Source organism: Trichoderma asperellum, chromosome 7 (genome assembly GCF_020647865.1).
Source record: "Trichoderma asperellum chromosome 7, complete sequence".
Taxonomy (NCBI): Eukaryota; Fungi; Ascomycota; class Sordariomycetes; order Hypocreales; family Hypocreaceae; genus Trichoderma; species Trichoderma asperellum.
The window spans coordinates 1,525,820-1,543,432 of NC_089421.1; the positions used below are offsets into that span (position 1 = coordinate 1,525,820).

General features: G+C 52.1%; 7 protein-coding genes across 8 annotated transcripts; 4 read left to right on the forward strand and 3 right to left on the reverse strand.

Moving 5' to 3' along the window:
• Nucleotides 1-492: 492 nt before the first annotated feature.
• On the reverse strand, nt 493-1,761 carry TrAFT101_011276 (uncharacterized protein; the record flags this gene model as incomplete). The annotated part of the gene is made up of 3 exons (XM_024904654.1): nt 493-1,023; nt 1,082-1,641; nt 1,752-1,761. The coding sequence occupies 3 exons, from the start codon at nt 1,759-1,761 to the stop codon at nt 493-495; spliced, it is 1,101 nt and encodes a 366-aa protein (XP_024755076.1).
• Nucleotides 1,762-2,245: 484 nt separating this feature from the next.
• TrAFT101_011277 (uncharacterized protein) lies at nt 2,246-3,493 on the forward strand. The gene is made up of 2 exons (XM_024910383.2): nt 2,246-2,591; nt 2,650-3,493. Exons 1-2 carry the CDS (start codon nt 2,374-2,376, stop codon nt 3,470-3,472), a joined length of 1,041 nt encoding a protein of 346 aa, XP_024755077.2. The 5' UTR covers nt 2,246-2,373; the 3' UTR covers nt 3,473-3,493.
• A 348-nt stretch (nt 3,494-3,841) lies between these two features.
• Nucleotides 3,842-4,957, reverse strand: PHO85 (negative regulator of the PHO system; the record flags this gene model as incomplete). Its single annotated transcript, XM_024901467.2, has 2 exons — nt 3,842-4,759; nt 4,889-4,957. The coding sequence occupies 2 exons, from the start codon at nt 4,955-4,957 to the stop codon at nt 3,842-3,844; spliced, it is 987 nt and encodes a 328-aa protein (XP_024755078.2).
• Nucleotides 4,958-5,729: 772 nt separating this feature from the next.
• On the forward strand, nt 5,730-8,145 carry TrAFT101_011279 (uncharacterized protein). Its single transcript, XM_024902881.2, has 3 exons — nt 5,730-6,474; nt 6,538-6,927; nt 6,993-8,145. The coding sequence occupies exons 1-3, from the start codon at nt 5,880-5,882 to the stop codon at nt 7,826-7,828; spliced, it is 1,821 nt and encodes a 606-aa protein (XP_024755079.1). The 5' UTR covers nt 5,730-5,879; the 3' UTR covers nt 7,829-8,145.
• A 238-nt stretch (nt 8,146-8,383) lies between these two features.
• On the forward strand, nt 8,384-10,587 carry TrAFT101_011280 (uncharacterized protein). Its single transcript, XM_024901458.2, has 3 exons — nt 8,384-8,749; nt 8,850-9,785; nt 9,849-10,587. The coding sequence occupies exons 1-3, from the start codon at nt 8,475-8,477 to the stop codon at nt 10,114-10,116; spliced, it is 1,479 nt and encodes a 492-aa protein (XP_024755080.1). The 5' UTR covers nt 8,384-8,474; the 3' UTR covers nt 10,117-10,587.
• TrAFT101_011281 (uncharacterized protein) lies at nt 10,313-13,355 on the reverse strand. Of its 2 annotated transcripts, XM_024909096.2 has the most exons (6): nt 12,915-13,205; nt 12,096-12,837; nt 11,471-12,032; nt 11,258-11,378; nt 11,096-11,192; nt 10,313-10,997 (listed from the first exon to the last, which is right to left on the reverse strand). In XM_024909096.2, the coding sequence occupies exons 1-6, from the start codon at nt 13,055-13,057 to the stop codon at nt 10,944-10,946; spliced, it is 1,719 nt and encodes a 572-aa protein (XP_024755081.1). In that variant the 5' UTR covers nt 13,058-13,205; the 3' UTR covers nt 10,313-10,943. The 2 variants fall into 2 exon arrangements, with proteins under 2 accessions (XP_024755081.1, XP_065985333.1); XM_066129202.1 differs by having other exon boundaries at nt 10,313-11,192; nt 12,915-13,355.
• An 867-nt stretch (nt 13,356-14,222) lies between these two features.
• TrAFT101_011282 (uncharacterized protein) lies at nt 14,223-17,604 on the forward strand. The gene is made up of 3 exons (XM_024907134.2): nt 14,223-15,719; nt 15,789-16,591; nt 16,682-17,604. Exons 1-3 carry the CDS (start codon nt 14,658-14,660, stop codon nt 16,761-16,763), a joined length of 1,947 nt encoding a protein of 648 aa, XP_024755082.1. The 5' UTR covers nt 14,223-14,657; the 3' UTR covers nt 16,764-17,604.
• Nucleotides 17,605-17,613: the final 9 nt, after the last annotated feature.

The following is a 17,613-nucleotide window of genomic DNA, read 5'->3' on the forward strand; positions in this document are numbered from 1 at the left end:
CTACTCGCTTCGTTTCGCTGATGAGAAAAAACATTACAATATGCCGGGCGAGGTTCGCCTGTAAATAGATGGGAGCTACTCAGTAGCAAGGCAAACAAAGGCCCAAATTATAGTAGTTCAAGTTGCAAATAAGATGTTCTAGCCTTTAGATTCTTTGACTTCTTAGTCATGGCCGGTATCTGCTGCTATCGCGCACATGGGCGATGGTAAATAGACGTAGCACCTCAGCGGCGAGGCGAAGTGCGCGGGAGTCTCTCAATTATCCTAGAAGACTTTGCTGGATATATTTCCTCGTTGGGAGCTTTCGACACACGCCGGACCGATACCAGCTCGGATCTTTCAAGCCTTACTGCTCATAAAGCCCCATGCGGTGCGAGAAAGTTAAGCAGGGGAAAGAATCTAGTGCATTTTTCATCAAGATGCTTCTTCGAACGATTTAAATGCGAGACAGCTATCGACTGTGTCTTGGATCTTGCTTTTCGCCCGTTGTTTTTAGCATTGAAACGCAACACTTGATTTTTCCACGGTTCGTGATCCACGAGCAGAAAAGCCTGTTCCTTCCGACTTCAACTTGACCAAGCCCGTCGGCAGAGCGTCCTTTGAGCTCGCAGTCTTGACGGGCTTGGTCGAGACGGCGACGGGTGTGCTACAAACAAAGCAGGCAATGGGAGACTCGGCCTCCGCCTTGGACTGCTGCTTCTCCGAGGGAAGGAGAAACTTCTTGACACAGTTCAAGCACAAGACGTGGCCGCATTTCTCGGCCATGACGGGGCTTAAAGCATTGGAGAGGGTCTTTAAACATGAAGGACAGGTTCGGAGAGTCTCCTTTGTGGAGTCGTCTGCTGTTTCGTTGAATTGTATCGTCAATAGCTTTTGTAAGGATAGAGAATGGGGGTTGTGCTCTGACGAGGCCGGGCACGTGGGCGTCGTTTTGGCTTTCTTTGCGACTGGGGCGAGGTCGCTGTTTCGCACGTCTGGCGTGAGTGAGGGTGTCCAGAATGAAGGAAGCGTCGGTTTAGCCGCCTATAAGCAATGGTCAGCATTTGGCCAAGGGCGTCTGTGTATATATGTTGCCACGTACCTTTTCATCTTCAATAGCTCTTCGTGCCCTGGCCTTGTCGTTTTCTGCTATCCGGCCAAGCTCATCCGCATCAAGGGCAAATTTCCTCTTGGACCCAGCGCGAACAACAGCGCCTTCGTTTCCATCTTCGATTGCAGCTGTTGTTGTGGCTGCAGCCGTAGCTGTAGCCGTAGCTGTAGTTGTAGTATTGGGACTTTTCCTGCTGGCACTATTCAGCAACCCGGCCTGGGTCATCTCAAAGTCGCGAATCGCTCGCTCCCGCTCTTCCTCATCGCCAATGGCCTGTATCCTGGCAGCTTCCTTCTCGGCATTTTGACGTGCCTTTTCTCCCCGTTTCAGCTCCTTCTTCTGCGCCAAGAGATTCGCCAGAGCGCATTCGCGACAAAAGATATCTCCTCGCGGACACGAGACCGGCTCTCGGGCGTTTTCGAGGCAGAGGCTGCAGTAGCCAAAGGGCAGGAATGAATCTCGATTGAGCTGGGCGGAGCTTGCGGTCCAGTTCGATTTGGCCTGTTCTCTTTCGTACGAGGTAAAGACAGGGCGGGTGGTGTTTCTCTTGCCTGCAGACGGACGAGGCCATGGTCAGCTGCTGATATACGCCCTTGGAATCAAGGCATAGAAGCTCCAGTAGCTGCAGCATGCAAAGGAAGATGAGAGTGAAACGACATACTATGTGACATTGTAGCTATGGGCAAGGCTCCTGATGCAGATCTTCAGCACAACAAGAGGCCTAAACTCGAGAACACCGGCGACAAGGTATTACAGATGTTGGAGCGGAAAGGTAATAAATAGTATCTTAGTGCTGGTAGGTTTTGGAGGAAGCAAGATGCTGCAAGTAGCGATACTACCTATCTAGGACTAGACTGGAGCTCAATTGGCGGCTCACTAGTGCCAGCTCTCTCTCCTTCTCTCAGCTGTTACTTTTCGCCGTCCCAATGCCCCAATGCCCCAATCGCGCTCCCTATGGAATGCCCATGCGGTGGGTATTGGGCGCTATTCCAGCGCTGGCAGCAGACCCCTGGACACGGCGTCTTTAGCGGATGAACAGGGCACTGGATAGGCCAGAGAGGGGCGGCCGCTGCCGAAATAACCCCAGGTCAGGTCACTCTAGCCAGGCCGGTAGCGGGGCAAAGCCTCAACCAAAGAAAAAAATTAGGGACGACCAAAAAAAAAAAAAAAAAAGCGCTCCGTCGGTTGCTCCATAAGGTGCTGCTCGCCAGCAATGGCCCGTCATGGAAACTTGGATCCGGGCTAAAAGGTCGAAGCAGCAGCAACACTCTTAGCTGGAGGCCATGTCGTCGTCCCCAACTCCCACATCACGGCCGGGCTGGCCCTCGAGGCTTGCCTCGGTGGCGGTGATGAGCAGCGTTGGGGCTGCATCGCGGGCCTTTCTCTACTGCTTCAACAAGGTCGAGGTCACCGGCCTGGACAACCTGCTCGGCGTGCTGGACCGGCGCAGAAGCGGCCAGCGGGATCGCGGCCTGTTGACTGTTTGCAACCACGTCTCCGTGTATGGCGTCTCAGCGTGAATTACAATTCGCCCGTTTGACAAGTCGCTGACTGCTTAGACTCGATGATCCCTTAATATGGGGCATTCTCCCGCTGCGCTACGCCGTCGATGTCGAGAATCTGCGCTGGGGTCTCGGTGCCCACGACATCTGCTTCAAAAACCGCTTCTTTTCTACCTTCTTCAGCTATGGCCAGGTGCTGCCGACCCATCGATTGTGGCACTCGCCGCAGGGAGGCTTGTACCAACCCACGATAGCCCAGGCAGTCAAGCTTCTCTCCAGCCCTTCGTCCGTCATCAAACCATCCGACATGACCTTCTCTACAACCGGCTCAGACTCCTTCGTCTCCCCCTCTATCTATGCCGCCAACCGCCACGCCTGGGTCCACATCTTCCCCGAAGCCTGCTGCCACCAGAACCCCGAAAGCACCCTGCGCTATTTCAAATGGGGCGTATCCCGCCTGATTCTCGAGAGCGAGCCGGCCCCCGAGTTCGTCCCCATGTTCATTCACGGCACACAGGACATCATGCCCGAGGAGAGAGGGTTTCCACGTTTCCTGCCGCGCATTGGCCAGCGGATACGGGTAATGATTGGAAAACCAGCCGATTCGGAAAGTCTCTTTGGCCACTATCGCACTGCCTGGAAGCGACTGGTTGAGAAGAAGAGCGGTGACCCGGATCTCCTGAAGCATGATCCCGAGGCTGTGCAGCTCAGGATTGACGTTGCAAAGGCGGTTCGTGATGAAATTCAGAAGCTTAGGCTGAGCATGGGCTTCGCCCCTGACGAGGACGAAACGGCCGCCCTCGCGGATACGTGGTCCAAGGAGCCAAACAAACGTAAATTCAAAAGCCCCGTAGATGGTAGTCTTGTCAATAGGCACTAAAGCCAAGCGCTACAAATAAATTGGTAAAACTCAAAAGCTCGCCGCTTCTGTCATGGAGAGTGAAGATCAAAATATCTTGCTTCTTATTATAAAGATGGAATATTTTGCCCTGCCTCACCCTAATTTTAGCTGATGCTTCCACCATTGGTATTATCATCCAGTTCAGCCCGACCGTGCTATATCATTCCGTCTTCTGGGTACAGCGCAAGTCTTCATTTTTATGTATAAACACGCTGTATTCAACGCCAGCCAGAAGAGAAATAACGAAACAATTCAATAAAAAAAAAAAAAAAGAATGGCCAAGTCGGTCGTGTAATTACGCCTGCTCATGGCATCCAGTCGCGTAGGACGCGCAGCAGTCTATTCTCGCTAGTAGTTGTTATCGAACCCCTGGGAAGGCACCGACTGCTGGAAGCTCCGCGCCTGCGCTTGAAGAGCAGCTTGTTGCTGTTGCTGCTGCTGTTGAAGGACAATGTCATTGAACCATGGGTGCTGCAGAGCATCGTGGGCACTTATGCGGAGCTCCGGACGAAGCTGAAGCATACGCTGAATCAAGTCGATGCCGGTAGGATCAATGGTGTGAAGAATGCTCCGCAAATCCTGAGTTGCGTACATCTGGAACGTGGGCTTGTACTCTGGCAGCTGCGTAATTCCCGGCCATGAACGCTCCGTGGGAGTGCCCATGATGCGGAATATCCTGACAATCTGGTCTTCGTTTGTCGTACCGGGGAACAATGGCCGTCCCGTGTACATTTCAGCCATGATGCATCCAGCTGACCAAATGTCGATGCTCGTATTATATGTCCTACTACCGAGCAGGACGTCCGGCGCACGGTACCACAGGGTGACGACTTCGTTGGAGAAGGTGTTGACGGGGATGCCAAAGGCACGGGCAAGACCAAAATCACCCAGCTTCAAACATCCCTTACTATTGATGAGCAAGTTTTGCGGCTTGAGATCTCGGTGCAGCACCCGGTTCTGATGGCAAAAATCGATGCCCTTGAGAAGCTGATACATGAAGGATTTGATCGTCGTTGGCTTCAGCGCGCCGCGTTCGCCGTGGGTATCCATATATCTCTTGAGATCGCCATCCATGTACTCGAATACAAGCATCAGTTTGTTCTCGGTGTGAATGACATCGTGGAGTCCAACGATATTCTCGTGCTTGAGCTCCTTCATAAGAGAGATTTCTCGGATGGCGGTTGATGGTGTTCCCTCTTCGGAATCAAGGTGGATCTCCTTCAACGCAACAAGCTCGCCTGTCTGACGGTTTCTGCCCTTGAACACCTAGCAGGATGAACGTACAACAATGGAGATTAGCCAAGATTCATTGCTTCCAGCCGCAGGAAGACGCTCAGGGAGCGGTACGGCAGTGTGGCAGAAAGAATGGTGGAAGAGGGACTAAGTACAACTCACAGTCGCATATGTGCCCTCTCCGAGCTTCTCCAGCTGCTGGAACGAACTGGGGTGTCTTTTGCCGTCCATTTTGACGGGGGCGTTTCTTGCTGCTGCTCCTGGCTACCGGACAGCTCGTCTGCTTGTATCCAGATGAGTCAGTACAGGACTAGCATCGACGACGAGCGAGCAGCCTTTGTCCCCCAAGAGGCTGGCGAGCTGGCAGCACTAAAATGGAATAGACGGCGACGGGATCAGGCTGCCCCGCTATAGTGGGCCGCGATATGCGCTTAGATAACGGCGTCTCTATCTAGAGTGCGGTGCCTGCATTCCAGAGATCCTAAAGGAGGGTATTCCTAATACGGGGTGCGAGCTGGCAGACCTCCCGATGCATCATGCAGAGACACGGAGCTTTTATGGGTGCTTTTGCGCAAGTCGTATTACCGGCGCGGTCTTGGTGTTGCGGTATGAGGGTTGGGGAGACGAGGCTCTCCGCAAGTTTGATCATTTACACCTACGAGATAGCCCTCTATAGCACTTTACAGCATAAAGTAGTACTACTACTCACTACAGGCGCCTCAGTAGCAGCTTAGCAGTAGCAGTAGCAGTGACGTGACAGCACCTGCGACGAGCGCCATAAGTGATGGCAAGTGGGCGCCCCCAACAAATGCAAAGTATGGAGTACGACACGAAATGTACCCGAATGTCGTTCCCCGCTCTCCGGCGTCGCGTATCTCCGCCACAGCATTTTACCCGAGTACATGCCAAGTACTCGGTGAGACGGTACTCCATACCTACTCGACACTGCGCTGTCGCGTTAAACACCGACCAAGAGTCTCCCCAAAGACTAAATCACACGTCAGCCATCCTCAAAGTCGCTTGCTTCTATAAATGTTTGCGGTGCTGGACGGCGGATTATAAAGCCTTCCCCTCGTACAGAAGCTGTGTTTTCTTCGTCATCTACTACTAGGGACTCAGCGAACAGGTCCATCGCCAGCGGCCAGCGTCCAACATGCGACCGGTTCCGGCGAGCGGCAGCGCATCAGCCCATCGTGGGCGACCAGACAGCTTGACGACAAATGCGACGATTCCTGCAATGACGTACATGGTCGGCACTGAGGATTCGATCAGCGACTTGGGCGAGATGAGCTTTCATACGCAGCGATTTCCCTACAAGAGCGAGTATGAATCGAGCCAGCGGGCCGGCAAGAGTAACCACCGATCCAACATGTCAGCATCGACCTCGATATCATGGCCGTCACCGTCCCTATCATCTCAGCCGGGCGGTGAGACTCCTCACGATCTCTCAAGACCCTTGACGCCGGTGAATCTAGGAACTACGGGCCCTGAATCTGTCATCAGCTCAGCTTCTTCGCCACTGAGCTCGCCTGTCCACTCCATGTCCGCCAGCCGAATCAGCTCTTCGCTAAGCCTCATCAGCCCTCACCAAGGCGATATCGGTCTTTATTCGCATACTGTGGGAGACCTCGCAGGGAGTCATACGCCTCAGCTTATCATGCCCAGCTTGATGGTTCCGCGGCGGCGACCTTTTTCAAACACGGGGAAATCGCTGGGAAAGCTCAAGGTACTGGTGACGGGTCCAGATGGTATGTTCCCCGCCTTGGCGCAGTCCACGCCGGGATACGTCTGCTAACAGGAAGAATGCAAAGGTATTGGAAAGTCAACACTCATCACAGCCATTGCGCAATCCAGCGAGCATATTGTTCATGTTGACCCCGTACCGAATCAAAACAAGGACGAGGTATCAGAAGTATATGCCAGTACCCGCCCTTACCCGTGGTGGAGAGCAGAGCTGGATCCGTCTACTGCGCCAAGGCGAAGAAGCTCGGTCATGGACGAGATGCTTGACCGCAACCTCTGCTTTGTAGACTGTCCGCCTCAGCAAAGATCTGAAAGCACCCACCCTGCGATCCGCTACGTTGAATCACAGTTTCTCCCACTCCTAAACCGGCCAATCAGTGATGGTGACCTCTGGAACCTCTTGAGCAGCGGAACAGAGCCTATTGTAGACGCTGTGTTGTACATGTTGCCTCATACAGGTATTGCTCGCTCCTTTTCTATGCGCCATGACTGCTTGAGACCAGCTGAATCTAACACGCTACAGGACCGGAACCCTCAGATGTAGAAACAATCAGGCTGCTCCAGAACACAACCAACGTCATCCCACTGCTAGCCCGCGCCGATGAGATCAACAGTGACCAGGCCATGGCTTGCAAGCAATATATCGACGACAGCCTGCGTGAAAAGGCCGTGGAATATTTCTCGTTCCGTGCTCCTGGAGTGTCTTCTGAAACTTCTGATGTCTACGCCGTGTCAAGTATATCCGATTCCGACGACGATGTAATGGACGCTAGTGTACTTATGAATTCAGAATATGTCCGCCCACTCGTCTCTACCGATCTCAGTAGGCTTGTGGAGCAGCTCATGTCGCAAGATGGAAGCGCAAGACTACGACATGCCGCCTCCCTCAAATGCGTCCGATGGCGCAGGCAGACGGCCATTGCCTCCTCGGCGCAGACAGCCCTCATCTGTCGGCAGCCCATGAGCATGTACTCGTATTCCCCTTCTTTATGGGGACGCTCATACTCGCCGGAACAGTACGACCGGCCGCTGGAGATGGCGAGCTGGGCAGAGAGCTTACGGCAGAGCCTTGAAGCAGAGCGCCTTGGTGAGCTGCCAGTGCCAATGCTCGGGCCTGGCATGACGATGAACAACATGCCGCTGGCAAGGGTCGACCAGAAGCTGAGACGCCAGAAACACAAAAGGTCAAAGCGCGATGAAGTGGTGCCCCATCACCAGGATCCACTGGGGCTTTTGGGGCTAGCCGGCCAGATCAAGTGTAACAGCAGGCTAACGCTTGAACTTGTCAGCAGCATTGGTGTTATTGGGTTTGTTACCTCATGGCTTGCCCGTCCAGACGGGTTGGCGTCGAAATGTTGAGCTGATTTGTGTGATGTTACGGTCGGCGGCGGAGCAGCCAAAAATTCTTCTCATTTTTCTCTTCCTTTTCCTTTCTTTGTCATTGTCTTGTTTTTTGTTTACCATTTTATGTCCAAGCCACTCATGTGTTCTGGTCTCTTTAGGGAGACCTGTGTACTATGAAGGTTGCAAAATCATGCCTCGATGATTGTAATAGCGTGTTATGAGGCGGACGACTACTATATATATAATAATCTACTCTTTTTTTTTTTTTCACAAAGTCTGCACTCTTCTTGACCAGTGTGTGCCCCTCACTGATAATATGATCTACAGCAATCATTCTTAAGCCTGTCTGAGAACATATAATCTAATGGAATGACCACATCTGTGGCTCTCTTCAGATAAATAACAAATAGAAATCGGGAATAGTAAAAAGAGCCAAGAATGCATCGAGTTGTGCTGTATAAGGTCGGCGATGGCGATTAGTCAGCATCCATCAAACATACCCTGTAGCTATTGCGAGAGCTCGAAATTTCAGTTCAACATTTACAATTTACATAAAGAATTACCAGCTGAAATGACTCATTGACTCACCATTCCTCGTTTAGTTTTATCTCTTCATTTTTTCATTGTTCACGCATAACGCCCCCTTGCATAGACAGCAGCCATGCGTGAGATTGTGACGCTGCAGCTGGGCAGTCTCAGCAACTACGTCGCCACTCACTTCTGGAACACACAAGAGTCGTACTTCACCTACTCTGAAGACGAAACGGCCTATGTCGACCACAACATCCACTGGAGGGCTGGCGTGGGCGAGGATGGATCGGACACGTTTCTGCCGCGGACGGTGGTGTATGACTTGAAGGGCGGGTTTGGGTCTCTTCGCAAGATGAATCCCATGTATGATGCGCCGAGCGAGGATGCGGCTGTAGCATCTCTCTGGTGAGTTTTTATAAACAAAGATTTATTTATTTTTATTCTTCTACATGAAAACATGAAATATTTACTCCTCTTTACTTTGCTTACACCTTTTATGCCCCAGGCACGGCAAACCTGCAGTCCACAAGGAAAATGCCGTCTCATCCATCGACTACCAAAGGGACCTCGACGCCGGCGTCAAGCCAGCCAAGCTCGCGGCCTCAGACGTGCGCTACTGGTCCGACTTCTCGCGCGTCTACTACCACCCCAAGTCGCTGGTGCAGCTCTACGACTATGAGCTGCACTCGAGCATCATGCCGTTTGAGCGCTTCTCAATGGGCACCGAGCTGTTCGCGGCGCTGGAGAAGGAGGACGAGATTGTCGACCGGGACTGGCGGCCGTTTGTCGAGGAGTGCGACCAGATGCAGGGCGTGCAGGTGTACACCACGCTGGACGATGCCTGGGGAGGATTTGCCAGCTCGTATCTGGAGGCGCTGCGGGATGAGCATCCCAAGACTTGTATCTGGGTCTGGGGGCTGCAGGGCCCGGTGTCGACGATTGCGAGGGAGAAGCGGCGGCTGAGGCTGGCCAACACGGCGCTGAGCCTGAATGAAGCGTGTGCTCAGGCCTCCATGGTGGTTCCGCTGGCTGTCCCCGAAGGCCGCCTTCCGACAGGCGTCAGGCTGGATAACGGTTCGGCGTGGAATATCTCCGCGTTGCTCTCCACGGCCGCGGAAAGCGCCTCGTTGCCATCTCGTCGACGACTTGATGGGAAGACGCAGCCTGTCAGCCTGGCGGATATGGCGGAGTGCCTGAATGTGTCTGGGCGGCAGACGATTGCAAATATGCGCATGTCTGTTGGACCCTCGGCTTTGGAGTCGGAAGAAGAGCTTCCAGATATGGACTTGTCACAGATTGGAAGCTTGAAAGATGGTGTCAAGATGGGGAGCAGCAGCCGTCGAGCCTTTGGAAGACTGTCGGGCATGCGGAGACCCGATGGTTCTAACGATGAGTCTGCGACAAACGAACGCCCCATTATTGGGAACACAGTCGTTCGAAAGTAAGTATTTATGAAAAAGCGCTGCATCATTATGCTAAGCACAGAAACTAACTGAGACTATAGTTATGAAACTTCTCTCCTTTACCCTATCCTCGACAGCTTCCCATCAATATACAACTATGATCTTGAAGACGAAAACAACATATCCGTCCACACGTCTCTTGCCTCTGACGGCTCGATTGTGTACAAGATGAAGGACCTGCGATCACGAGTTGCTCTGAGCATCCCGCTAGAGGACAGGGAGAACTTGGCAAACGGCTTGGCTGAACTTGGAGCTGCGTATGAGGATGAGTGGTCTAGTGGCAGCGATTTGGATGATGACGATCTATGATGACAAACGGCCCTGGCTTGCAATGTCGCATTCCCTTGGCACTGTGTTTTGAGGGAGAGGGACTGGAAAAAGGTACTGGAAAGTTTAATAGGGGCGCAATATATGACCAAGCTACATATCATAAAACTATGAGCTACTAGGAAGATAAAAGGGCAGGCACTGCAATCTGACTGGACATATAATCGACGGGACACTCCCTTGGTGAGTACAAATGAGCCTAGCACGACTTCTTGTCTCACGCACTTCACGGATTCGCAGATTAGTGTCCAATGTCTTGGAATGTAATTGCATTTATGGCAACCAAATCTACCTATCTAAATTTAATCCCCTGCTACGGGTTTAAATGCAAGTCTGAACAAAAAAAAAGGGGAGGTAGTTTCATCCCAGAGGACCCTTGCGCCAGTGTTAATACGACCGAAGGTTATTTGCTACGGAATCGTAGAATATGCGGTATAAGGTGGTGATACCGCAGCTGCCCGCTATCATCGCCCTGCTAATATCAGATTAGGCGCCGTTTTATATGTACTTCGTATGCCCGCCTCAAAGATGGAGGAGTACGAAACAAGACAAAGACAATGCAAAAAAAGAAGAAAAGAGTAGAAAGAAAAGAAAAAAAGATGGAGAAAAGCAATGGGGGTTTGGAAAACTATTAGGCCGGCCGTGTACGCTGAGTTTCCAGATAATACTGGCCGGAATTACGACGGCGCAGGAAAACAAAAAAAAAAAAAAAGAATCATCCACTTCCTTAACGTCAGCTTGGAATTTCAGAAAAATATTTGTCCAAACGGAAATGGAGGCTTGAACCGCGGCACAGTACGTGTTTCTCGTTAACCAGCAGCTACAACTGAGGCTTGCTGTCTCTTTGCTGGCGGGGTGTTGTCCTGTCAACCAGTCAGTATGCTCTCTCCCTCCTTAGGAGACTGGATTCAAGGTATCGCATCCCACAGCGCGGGGGAAGTAGTCGATACGATCGTATTACCTCTGTCGGGCCTCGCTTCTTGTTTGCCAGGCTTTTAGCGCTCTTCTTCTGAGGCTTCGTTTCTCCGGCTTCAAAAACGTCGTCTGGGAGATTGAAACTTTGCCAATTATCAACCAATATTCTTCGATTAAAAAAAAAAAAAGCGGTGGCAACATAGCTTACTTTCGAACGTGCTGTACACCTAGAGATACTGACGGCTGCAGCTCCTCTTGATACTTCTTCCAACTGGTACATAGGACCTTGAACTCATCGACTTGATATGATAAATCCAGAGATTTGGCACCTGCAAAATCAGCATCACAAGACAAAGAATCTCCGAATGTGAAAAAACAGAACAAAGTGTAGAGACATGGGGGATGAAAGGGTCATCCATACCCTCTTCTAGCTCAAGGCCAATGTAATGAGTGGTGGTGAAAACCTCGACTGGGGAGGTAGACTCTGAAGAATCTTCCTTCTCCTCGGGATTCGGAGCCTTTTCTTCGCTGGGCTGATCTTTGCCCTCATCTTTGATGACAAATTCCAGACTTCCTTCCTGTACTTGCTCGATCTCGTGATCGTTTTTGCAAAGATGCCGTCGGTCGTATCCCTTATTGAACGCATGTGCAAGCGCAATGGACGAATGTTGCTCCAGTTTTTGCACGAGCATCCGAACCTTGGACTCTACGTAGCCCGACCATACCTTGTGCGCTTCTTTGTCCTTGCTGGCAGAGACGACTGAGATGTAATACCTGTAGCCTTGGGTGAAAAACGTATGTTTAACAAACAAATCACTCCACGGCCTCTTGCCAACCATGATTTGCTCGGAAATTTCTAGTCCGCGTCGCAGCTCGCGCTGAATAATGGTCATCGAGGATCGGGTAATGTTGAATGTCGCACACATTGAAGGATACGCTGGGGTAATGACGGGCATGAGGTGGAAAGAATCGCCTTTGTAAACCTAGTAGTCAATCGCGTTAGCATGTCTATGGACGGGGTCGAGAGCAGCGTTTCCAATGCATACCTTGGGATTCCAGACGCGGACTGGGAGGGGGCCGCTACCAATGGGCTTAAGCAATACGGGCTGCGGCCATCGCCATTGGCCAATCACCAGAAAGAACTTGTTGACGATGACTGACGTCGCGGCCTTGGGATACAGCTGGCAAACACGAGCTACCAACATGGCCCAGGCGACACCGCCCGGAAAACCCATAATGTTCGCGTAGACGGCCCGGCGCTGCGCCCATAGCTTGATGGCTCGTAAGGCAAGCTTGAATGTACTCTCTTCAGGGACAAGAGCAAGAATCTCATCCGTCACTCTGGTGCCGTTCAGGGATCGTAGCTCGGCCTCGTCTAGACCACGCAACAAGCTGGAATCCTTTAGATTATCAAAATCGGGAGCGATTTGCTTTTGGATGATTCTGGAAAAGATTAGATCTATGCTGATATCGGAGTACTCAAATTTGATGATGGGCACAAAGGCATCCGTGACAACAGTCAAGTCTGTGATGGCGCCTGGAGGCGCCATTGAGACCAGCAGGTCAGGAAAGTGCTTGAAGTAGTCTTCGCGAGTAACATATTTGGGCGCAACGATGAGCGTGTCGATATCCGAGCCAGGTCCAAAGACTCCCAGACGAAAACTGCCGTACGTAAACACTTTGCCCCTGGCGTTTTTTATGAGGATTTCGTTCTTGGGCTCTTTCTCTGTCGCGACTTTTCTGACGAATTCGTTGCAAATCTCTTGGAGCGAAGCGAGGACCTTCCATCTAGATGGCTCAACCGGTCAGCCAACGGGGGAAGAAAGACAAGCAGGGCTGCTGCGACTATCCGTGCTTGAACATGCCTTTTATCGGTTTCTGACGGGCTCTCGAACGTCTTTTGGCGCCGAAGCTCTTCGATGAGGGCATCGCTTGCGCGCTTTTCCGCCTCGGTCGGGAGGTTGACAGAGATTGGCGGCGTGACGCCGTAGACCTGCTCGCTAGCCATGGTGTGTCGCGGTTGGGGGTGAGCAGCCCTAGAGCTTCATCGAGAGTCGAGATTTCGAATTCAACAAGAGGCGGCTCCAGCAAGGTCTATTCTATTTGAGGGCTGCAAGCAAATGTTTCAGCCGCCTTCGGTAGCGATTCTGGATGCAGACTGCGGCAGATGCACAAACTGCCGACGCCCGGTTGAAAACACGCCCAAAATTGAAAGAATGACTTGGCTTGCTCCGTAGCATTCGACAAATCGCTGCTAGCCAGCCGGTTGGTTGGCCAAGGATTTCGCAGCCAACATGGACGTTCGGCCGCAAATACTATTGCCCGCCCGCCCAGCGGCCTGTTCGGCGCTAGAGCAGCAAGGATAATATGCATGTAAGGGCTTCGCACATGTTGGAGGGTGCTAGGCATGGTCATGGTCTCACCAACCTGGTCAGTGCCCGGGCATGTGCGCTTCTGCCATGCGCTTCTGTTTCGTCAACGGGACGAGGCATTAGCATTAGGTAGGGTTGATGCCTGCTGCCACATACTCGTAGCTGTGCGAATCTTCATGGAACGTGTACACCAGTGGCAAGTAGAAGTACTTGGTCCGTTCTTCTACAAGTACTACAAGTGCTCAGGCAGGTCGTATGTAGTCCCCAGTGCCTCTTATACGGAGCACCCAGAAATAGAGATACAGGTACCAAGGTACCTTGGTGACACCATACAAGTTACAGACAGCGTGCCCCTCCATCAAACGCCCTGCCCTTATTGTGGTCTGCACTGCTACAGGTATATTGCTCCAAGGGATACCAGACCTGGAAGGGATAGCAAGGGAGAAAGGGATAAAGACAGATCGCTCTCAGGGCTTCTTGCGCGGCTATTCCTGTGTGCATATCGATAAATCCAAGACTGGCTGCCGACGTCAAATTCCAGCCTGACTGCACTTGTTTGGCTCTCCGCGGCTCCGTACTAGGTACTAAGTAGTATGGGGAGCGACACTGCAGCTGGTAGCTGGGCGACCGCAGAGACTTGGCCGCTACGCTCGCGCAAGTACCTCCGATAGCGCATCGGCGGACCCCACGCCCTGGTTTGCCCTGTTTCACCCTGCGCCGAGGGAGCGCCCTAACGAAGATACCGGCCCGCGCAAGTACCCAGGTACCCCGACCACTTTAAAGTTCCGCCCATTCTTAAGTGGTGGGTCGGCAGACGCGAACGCGATTCTGTCGTCAAGGCCGCCGAAAAATACCTGGGCACTTCTGGATTGATTCATTGTCTGTCTGCAACAGCACAAAAGCATTTTTTTAAATGCCAGCCTGGGGCGCACAAACTTGATCGCCAGGCTTTGTGGCCTCGCATGCGCCACCTCGGGACCGTCGCCTTTTGCGTCTTTCAACAGCAGCTTTTAGCTTTTCCGCAGGGAATAGCAGACTGGGCAACCGAGAGAAAAAATATTATTCCCAACGCCATCGTCCGCTTAGAGGGCATCTCCGCAGCTTCGAAGTTGGCAGCTTTTCGCCGTCGTCATCACTTGTTATAAAAAAACCTCCACCCACGATAACGCACGGGCGAACCTCGACAACCAGCATCTTTTTACTTATACGCACTGCACAGAAAACTAGCCATTTATCATGCCGGCGTCGGCAAAGAGAGGCCAGCGCGGCCGGCGCGATGTGCGCAGCAAGGACAAGGAAATCGCCGCAGCCGACGTCGAGAGCTCGTCCCCCAGCCGTCCCGCAAAGCGTCGCAAGAGGGCCCGGTCGCCAGACCAATCCGACACCAGCAACGCAAACGGCGCACCCGCATCGCAGGCTCCCGAGGCTGAGTCGTCGAGAACCCAAGATGACCAGCTGGTGGCGCAGGTGACGCAGCAGCTCAAGACGCAGCCGGCCCAGGCGAGCAAGGACCACTCCAACGCCATCCACGAGGCCAACGGCGACGGTGTCAAGGCATATGCCAAGGTGGCGGCGCAGGACTGGACATACTACATCACCAAGCTCAACGTCAACATTGGACGCGCACCAGAAGTGTCGCATGGCGGGGCAAGCGGCGGCGCTGAAGCAGCCCACGATGCGGTGCACATCGACCTCGGCCCTAGCAAGATGGTGTCGCGCGAGCATGCATCCATCTCCTTCAACTCCAAGGACGAAAAATGGATGCTCTACGTCAAGGGCCGCAACGGGGCAAAGGTGGATGGCCAGCCCGTCAAGGCCCAGACATCACATGCCTTGACCAGTGGTGAAGTGATCGAAATCGGCAATGTGGAAATGATGTTTGTGCTTCCGTCAGAGCTGAGTGCGCTTCACATTCACCCTACCTTCCTTCAGCGATGCGGACGGGCTATCGGGACGCCAAAGGCCGCCAACGCGCAGATTCGCCGGTACGGCCTAGACACACCTGGCAAGGTAGACCAGAAGCGACCGGGCACACCGACCTCATCTCACGGTCGCAACGCTGCGGCGATTGCAAAGTCCCCGATCGCAGCGAGCACTCCCGGAGGAATCCTTGGAGCCAGCGGCGTAGACCTTAGTCTTGACGATAACCAACACATTAAGCCCCAGTATAGCTATGCGCAGATGATCACGCAGGCTATCCTCAATGCGCCGGACGGCAAGCTCAACCTCAACGGCATCTATAACTTTATTATGAGTAGTTATTCCTATTATCGTCACCAACACGCGGCTGGTTGGCAGGTGAGTAGCTATGCAGTCGCATCGACATGTCATGTTGGTTGAAAGTAAATGCTGATCCTTGCAATGTAGAATTCTATCCGGCATAATCTGTCGCTGAACAAGTCTTTCGACAAGGTTGCCCGAACCACCGACGAGCCTGGAAAGGGCATGAAATGGCATATTGTACCTGAAGCGCGGGACGAAATGGTCAGAAATGCGTACAAGATAGGACGTGGCGGGCACAGAGGGTCATCGGTGCCGTCATCGCCGAGCCAACTGAATTACATTACGCATGGCCCCAAAGACATGCTAGCCAGGGATCTTCCATCCGCGCAGAAGCGGCGAGGATCGCCGCTTGTGTCGCCGCCTCCCCAATCCTCGCGCCGCGCCATACAGTCAACGCCAGATCGCGCATACGATCGACAGACCGGCCTGAGCTCAGCCTTGACCGCCGACGGAAGCCCTCTGCCCCGAGCAAGGAAATCAACGACAACCGACTCGCCGCTGCCCGGCTTCCACCCCCAATCGCCAACCTTGACATCGTCGTATCTGCAAGACGACAACCCATCGTTTGTCACCCCTGCGCCGCCCAGAGTGCACCCCAAGCTTGCACCCCCGAGCACTGCGCAGCGGCCCAGCCAGCACATGCCGACAAGCTCGCCGGCGCCGTTTTGGAAATATGCCGATATTGGCAGCACGCCGCTGAAGCCGATGGCGCCATACGAAGTCAGCCCTTCAAGGATATCTCGAGAGGTTCCCACACGGAGCAGCAGTCCTCCAACGGTTGGCAAGTCACCGCCAAGCAGTCCATCTCGACCACAAAAATCCGGTCAACAAGGGCCTGCAGATGCTGGCGATGAAGCCGAAGAGGAACAAGGATTTGACTTGATGAAGTATGTTGAATCAGCCCTAGCCCAATATAATATTTTTTTTGTCCGCTGCCTTCTGATTTTCGATATTGACTGAATTTTTCTCCCATTTAGGGGATTCCAAAGTATAGGCGCATATCACGCTCCAGTAGGGCGAGGCGTTTCAATCGGCGCTGCCCTGAAAGGCGGTTCATAAAAATGGTGTTTTTGGCTTACTGAGGGGATAAGGGGGAAAAAAAGAAAAGAAAAGAAAAAGGGAATAATCTTATTTCTTGCATGTGTTTTCTGTTATTTTATATTGGTCTGTACTTTTATACGGAATGGTTAAAGGGTAAATGGAAACGATGGGAGGGAGGCGCACGAGTTGGGGCACATTATGAGGACACTGTGCCTCATTAAACTGATGGGTTCTTTTTTTTTTTTCCGGTGTTTTATGGGTGTGATACCTGGTTAACGAAGGCGGCTATTGTATGAATTGAGTTACGTGTCTGCTGAGCAGAAATGCCTGTTACGTCTAGTTTAATTGTATTTGAACGGAAAAAGAGAAAGAAACAGAGAAGGAAAGGAAAGAAAAGAAAAGAAAAGAGACAGTATTGTTCAAGAGCAAGCATTTTGAAACTTCAACGAGTGACATACAATGTAGGATGGAAGGAGCAAATTCATATCTTCATGTGATTGTTTGGCGGCCACTAATGCTGAGAGGTAGATTTGTCTTCATATGTCGTTGATGAGTGAGGTTATCTTTTCAGGGTCTGCTTCTAAATGTCATGTCAGAAGCCCGCCTATATAGTACGTAGATAGATATACATGATCCTTTTTTGCTTTTCCTCCTTCTTTTATGCTCCTGTACACTATATAATACATTCATGAACAGCACATCCAAGGAATTTTTCCACTTAAGCCGCCGCCATCCTTGTCCTTAACAAAAAAACCTTTCCCCATACCCATTCATGAAACTATGGCATCTCTCGTTAATACATAGTCACCATCGAGAATTAGCGGTAAAATCATGCCTGCTACAAAGTGGTACGCTCATAGGCCTTTTT

What these genes read in the sequence shown, in the direction of transcription:
- TrAFT101_011282 (XM_024907134.2), top strand. Translation starts at nt 14,658, where the DNA reads ATGCCGGCGTCGGCAAAGAGAGGCCAGCGCGGCCGGCGCGATGTGCGC. An exon ending in AACACGCGGCTGGTTGGCAG is followed by an intron (nt 15,720 to 15,788) that starts GTGAGTAGCTAT and finishes CTTGCAATGTAG; the next exon opens with AATTCTATCCGGCATAATCT. An exon ending in CAAGGATTTGACTTGATGAA is followed by an intron (nt 16,592 to 16,681) that starts GTATGTTGAATC and finishes TCTCCCATTTAG; the next exon opens with GGGATTCCAAAGTATAGGCG.
- TrAFT101_011277 (XM_024910383.2), top strand. Translation starts at nt 2,374, where the DNA reads ATGTCGTCGTCCCCAACTCCCACATCACGGCCGGGCTGGCCCTCGAGG. An exon ending in GTTTGCAACCACGTCTCCGT is followed by an intron (nt 2,592 to 2,649) that starts GTATGGCGTCTC and finishes CTGACTGCTTAG; the next exon opens with ACTCGATGATCCCTTAATAT.
- TrAFT101_011280 (XM_024901458.2), top strand. Translation starts at nt 8,475, where the DNA reads ATGCGTGAGATTGTGACGCTGCAGCTGGGCAGTCTCAGCAACTACGTC. An exon ending in GCGGCTGTAGCATCTCTCTG is followed by an intron (nt 8,750 to 8,849) that starts GTGAGTTTTTAT and finishes TTTATGCCCCAG; the next exon opens with GCACGGCAAACCTGCAGTCC. An exon ending in GGGAACACAGTCGTTCGAAA is followed by an intron (nt 9,786 to 9,848) that starts GTAAGTATTTAT and finishes CTGAGACTATAG; the next exon opens with TTATGAAACTTCTCTCCTTT.
- TrAFT101_011279 (XM_024902881.2), top strand. Translation starts at nt 5,880, where the DNA reads ATGCGACCGGTTCCGGCGAGCGGCAGCGCATCAGCCCATCGTGGGCGA. An exon ending in ACTGGTGACGGGTCCAGATG is followed by an intron (nt 6,475 to 6,537) that starts GTATGTTCCCCG and finishes AAGAATGCAAAG; the next exon opens with GTATTGGAAAGTCAACACTC. An exon ending in GTACATGTTGCCTCATACAG is followed by an intron (nt 6,928 to 6,992) that starts GTATTGCTCGCT and finishes AACACGCTACAG; the next exon opens with GACCGGAACCCTCAGATGTA.
- TrAFT101_011281 (XM_066129202.1), bottom strand. Translation starts at nt 13,057, where the DNA reads ATGGCTAGCGAGCAGGTCTACGGCGTCACGCCGCCAATCTCTGTCAAC. An exon ending in CCGTCAGAAACCGATAAAAG is followed by an intron (nt 12,838 to 12,914) that starts GCATGTTCAAGC and finishes TGAGCCATCTAG; the next exon opens with ATGGAAGGTCCTCGCTTCGC. An exon ending in GGTGTACAGCACGTTCGAAA is followed by an intron (nt 11,193 to 11,257) that starts GTAAGCTATGTT and finishes TAATTGGCAAAG; the next exon opens with TTTCAATCTCCCAGACGACG.